Raw genomic sequence first — 5,423 nt, 5'->3', positions numbered from 1 at the left:
GCTTCTTCTCAGTTTCAAAACCTAACATGATGCAAACTGGTAACAGACAGTTAATGACCTGCACCTCTGTATGGAGCATTTTTCTTGGCTTCAGGGAGTCCTAATATGAATAAGTGACAATCCCTGCCTTCAAAAAGCTTATAGCATCCCAGGTGAGTTAGCACAGTACTCAGTTTACTAAAATACAAGAAATCCTAAAAATAATGTGTTGGTAGTATAAAGCAAGACCTCAAATTATTAATAAACCCTGAAGAAAATTGTTTTTAAGAGATAGGGAGTCAGTAGGAAGGGTCCGTTTGCCAGAATAAGGCTTGTAGTCTTGAAAGTTGTTGGAATTGTTGAGAAGCGATGAAGAGTTTGTGTAATTGGAGACAGGGAATATTAATTTCAGGTTGATTTCTGTTACCCCTGTTGACCAGTCTTGTATCTTTTGAAAAACATCATCATAGATAGCATCTACCCTGGGAAGAAGCAGAGGGTGACTCAGTGCAGAGAAAACTTGGTGGTTAAGCTGGTAATATAAATTCTAGTGGTCATTAAGCAAGACTTCATAGATGTGGTCAACATTTAAATACTATTGAAGATGAATATATTCCCAGAGGTAGGGACTGGGAAGGAGGAAAATGGCCCTCCTCTGGATGAAGATTATAGGCTTGCAAGATTTTTCAATAGTGATTATTATTTTGATGTGACTAAGGTCAAATCATGCTAGATTTGAATCAAAAATCAGAAAGTTTGGGGCTGAATTTACATTATTCTGGTTGACTGTTTTGTGTCTCCTGAGTTATAGGGCACCAACCCTGGGAGGAAGCAGAGAGTAATAAAGACAGAGACAAGACAGTGATAAGAATAACTCTATATAAAAGCCACGCATTTTTGTGTGTGAACACCTTTTAGAGGCCATAAACACATAAGCTCACTTTTAATTCTAATAGCCCAGTGGAAATAGGCTTTCATAATTTTGATCTATCTCCTTTAAATTCATTTAAATAATTAGCATAATTCATATTTTTCCTATTGTCTTCCATCAGGTAGCAATAGTATGAAAGCCCATGGATGGAGCAAATCATTCTGTGGCGTCAGAGTTTGTGTTCCTGGGACTCACCAACTCCTGGGAAATACAACTTCTCCTCTTTGTGTTCACCTCCACATTTTACGTGGCAAGCATGATGGGAAACTCCCTCATTATGCTCACTGTGATTTCCGACCCTCACTTACACTCCCCCATGTACTTTCTGTTAGCCAACCTCTCCTTCCTTGACCTAGTTGCTGCTTCTGTTGCTTCTCCCAAGATGGTTTATGACCTTTTCAGGAAACGTAAAGTCATTTCCTTCAGTGGCTGCATCACTCAAATCTTCTTCATCCATGTCATTGGTGGTGTGGAGGGAGTGGTGCTCCTCGCCATGGCCTTTGACAGATATGTTGCCATATGTAAACCTCTCCATTATCTGACCATCATGAGCCCAAGAATGTGTATCTCCTTTTTAGTGGCTGCCTGGATGACTGGCCTTATCCACTCCACAGTTCAACTGGCTTTTGTGGTAAACTTACCCTTCTGTGGGCCTAATGTGTTGGACAGCTTTTACTGTGACCTTCCCCGGTTCCTCAAACTTGCCTGCACAGACACTTACCAACTAGAGTCCATGGTCATGGCCAATAGTGGATTCATCTCTGTTGGCTTCTTCTTCATTGTGATCATTTCCTATATTGTCATCATTCTCACTGTTCAGAAACACTCTTCAGCAGGTTCATCTAAGGCTCTGTCCACACTGTCAGCTCACATCACTGTGGTAGTCTTGGCCTTTGGTCCTTTTATATTTGTCTATACATGGCCATCCCCCTCCATACCCCTGGATAAGTTTCTGGCCATCTTTGATTCAGTTCTCACTCCTTTCTTGAATCCTGTCATTTATACATTCAGGAATCAAGAAATGAAGGTGGCAATGAAGAGAGTATGCAAGCAGCTAGTGAGTTACAGAAAGATCTCTTAAGTGTTGCCTATATTGTGAAGAACCCTTGTTGATTAATGATGTTCATTACTGATTTTCAAACTTGGAAAGAAGATCTTGTTTGTCCCACCTTGACTTCATTTTTCGCACTGATATCAAGTCTGTTTTTCCTTTCACTTAGGATGGAGAGATACCCACTTCTGAAAAAAGAGCAGTTACAAACGAAGTATTTATAATCAAAGATTATAGTATTCATGAGCCTCATTCCTAAGGAATAATATTTTATGAAGTGATTGTTAGAAATGCATAGTAGGGCATACTTCTTTAAGGCTTCAGAACAGGGAGAACCTGTCTCTCTCTTTATTGGGAGCCTGTCTCACATACAGGAACTCCTATCAGTACCTGACGGGAGGTTTCCTAAGTGAAGATTGAACTGAGTCTTCCTGTTGTTATGTGCATTGTGCCCATATTTTACCCCTCCTTGGGGTCTCTGCCAGGGCTGTGCAAGGAGGGCAGAATCTTTGAGAGTACATACACAGACTCTTCGAAAACATGTATGTGTGAGGTCACACATCCCCAGGTAGAAGCCATGGAAGCTGTTCTTAGAATAAAAAGAACTGGGAAACACCAGGATTTTTCTCTGAGATTAACATGATGCTACTCAAACCCATTACATTTCCATTCCTCTTTTCTTCCTATGTCTTCATCTTCGTTTTTCCTAAGCAAGTGGTCTCTGGGCTATGAAGAACTTTCCCCTCTCCTTTTTCAGGCTGTCTTCCTTCTCTTTCTTCCTGTTCCATTATTCCACTTTCTTTTCCCTCTTCCTTGAATTTGATGGTCTGTCCACTTCTAACTCCCCTCACTGTTGCCCCTTTTAAATTGTTCCTTTATAGTTTATAATATTATAAAGTGCCTCCTCAACATTTTCACATCTTGAAGAAAGTATCATTCTTCAGGAGTTCAGCTTTCTAGTGTGAGTGAAGAGAAAATACTAAAAGGCAAGGGCAAGATAACTTAGAGGAGTGGCTTTCATACCTTTGACAGTGATCCACAGTTAAAAATATGATTGACATTGTAGTGCATACAATGCCCCATCCCCATCAAAGACTGGGTCAAAGTTTAACATAGCAATATTTATTCCTATGAACTTTTTTCCTTCTTTCTACTAAGAACTGTTTACAACCCACTTTGTGAGTTGCTTACAGAATCTCTGATTACTCAGAAAAATTACCCAAAAGATAGTTAAACATGCACTGCTTCTCATTAAAAGCAAAATAAATATATCAAGATCAACTTATGTCATTCTAACAGATAAAATACCAAAACCTAGTCTTGCTTGAATGTAAGTTTATATCTTAAAACATTGCTAAATTTATTTAAATAAGCCCATCAAACCTTGACTGTCCAAATGTTGTCCAAATTTTAATATTGCTTCAATTCAGACTGATTATTTGAAATTTATGTGTGTGTGTATACACACATTTACATCCAAAGCAAATAGAGTTTTCTTCCTAAAAACCATCTAAAGTTTTCTATGTCCATTCAGTTTTGTCTTTTATGATACTCTTTTAATTTCTGGAGTAACGTTTTTCTTAAGATGAATGTACTCTTTTTCCCCTTAGTATATTTGATCATGTTCCTTCTAGTATAGTCTCAGTCACCCACATTCATTATGACCGAACCAACAGAAGTAGCTTCTCTCCCACTCAGGGTTCTTAAAAGGGAGTGATTGAGAAGTTTCTGTCATATGCAGTCATTTTAGTAAATCGGCAAAACTCATGAGCATACTAATATAATCTGCAACAGACACACTTTCTGTTCATACCGTCTTACACACACAGTAAATAGTATTCTTAAAGCAGAAAAAAATGAGTAAGTTGGACAAAAGACGTGGACACTCTATAAAGATATAAATACATACAGACACACACCCACACACACACATTCACACGCACACTATGACCGATGTTTGAATATTCGATCGTGTTTAAAAATTAGTCAAAGATGGAGTTCCCATCGTGGCACAGTGGAAACAAATCTGACTAGGAACCGTGAGGTTGAGGATTCGATCCCTGGCCTCAGTCAGTGGGTTATGGATCTGTCATTGCTGTGGCTGTGGGGTAGGCGGGCAGCAACAGCTCCAATTAGACCCCTAGCCTAGGAACCTCCATATGCTGCGGGTGCACCCCTAAAAAGAAAATGACGAAAAAATTAGTCAAAAATATCCACTAAATACTATGTTTAATACTAAACTAAGCTCTTACAATGGCTGAAAATATTAAATATTATGTTTAATGGACACACTACAGACCTGTCAGAAGTGTAACTCAAATGACTGGACACATAATTTTAAATTTTATCTAACTCAAAGTGCTTATCTTATACTTTATACTGGTAAGGTCAAGAAGAAATCTATCACTGTTTCATTAAAAATATCAATTCAGTCTGAATTATCCAAGAATTTATGTTCACTATGTGAATTTGGATTCTAATATAAAAACACTTCTGAGCTGGTAATTTTTATAATAATGGTTCGTATAAAAGCTTAGCAAATCTAGAGTAGTAGTCCTACCTTAACTTAATTATACACTCCACTGAATCCATTCTGTCTTTAAATTAGGAGGGAGGAGCATTTACTTTTGAAGAAAGAGAGTTGTATATAAAATATTTATAACCAAATTTTGTAATAATCTTGAGCCTTAATTCCTTGGGAATAATATTTATATGAATTAAATTTCAGAAACATCTAAGAGAGAAGCTTTCTTCAAGGCCTTCCGGACCAGGAGATGTTTCTACTAATCCACCTTAATTCAAGATGAATTCATCTTAGATTTACTACATCTGCAAACACCTATTTTTGAGTGTGGTCACATTCAGAGATATTGGGGCTTAGGCTTTCAACATGTCTACTTGGTATACATAAGTCATCCAACAGTAGAAGTGTAGGTATCTCTAAATATGAATGATTATAGGATAGCTACCTATTAATGAATGAAAATGTATTTAAAATAAATAGTATTGGGGGGAGGAAGATGGATGGAGAATTTGGGGTTAGGGGATACAAACTGCTACATTTGGAATGGATGGGCAATAGGGCCTTACTGTATAGCACAGGGATCTGTGTGTGATTGGTTCAAATTGAAGAAACATTGTAAATCAACTATAATTAAAAAAATAAATAAATAAAATAAACAATAGAAGGAACTTTAGCCGTTTCATAGGCAATTACTATACTTTATAAGTAATGGAACCTGAGGAGTTCCTTTTGCGGCTCGGTGGAAATGAGCTTGACTAGTATCCATGAGGATACAAGTTCAATCCCTGGCCTCACTCAGGGGGTTGAGGATTTGACTTTGCATGAGCTGTGTTGTAGGCCAGCAGCTGTAGATCTGATTCAACCCCTAGTCTGGGAACCTCGATATACCATGGATGGGGCCCTAAAAAGCAAAAAAAAAAAAAAAAAAGTAATGGAGT

The 5,423-nt window shown here is 37.9% G+C and overlaps 1 protein-coding gene across 1 annotated transcript; it reads left to right on the top strand.

The window, feature by feature from the left end:
* The first annotated feature begins 1,043 nt into the window (after positions 1 to 1,043).
* On the top strand, positions 1,044 to 1,991 carry LOC146401748 (olfactory receptor 4F3/4F16/4F29-like). Its single transcript, XM_084970441.1, has one exon. It carries the CDS (start codon positions 1,053 to 1,055, stop codon positions 1,989 to 1,991), a length of 939 nt encoding a protein of 312 aa, XP_084826567.1. The 5' UTR covers positions 1,044 to 1,052.
* The last annotated feature ends 3,432 nt before the right edge of the window (positions 1,992 to 5,423 follow it).

Source organism: Sus scrofa, chromosome 7, assembly GCF_054392235.1.
Source record: "Sus scrofa isolate SSC_HxYL_T2T_F1_AM1 chromosome 7, Sscrofa_HxYL_maternal_Yorkshire_Landrace_v2.0, whole genome shotgun sequence".
In the NCBI taxonomy this organism is placed as follows: Eukaryota; Metazoa; Chordata; class Mammalia; order Artiodactyla; family Suidae; genus Sus; species Sus scrofa.
This window is presented reverse-complemented; position numbering and strand designations above follow the sequence as displayed.

Coding starts and splice junctions, on each gene's coding strand:
- LOC146401748 (XM_084970441.1), top strand. CDS start 1,053: ATGGATGGAGCAAATCATTCTGTGGCGTCAGAGTTTGTGTTCCTGGGA.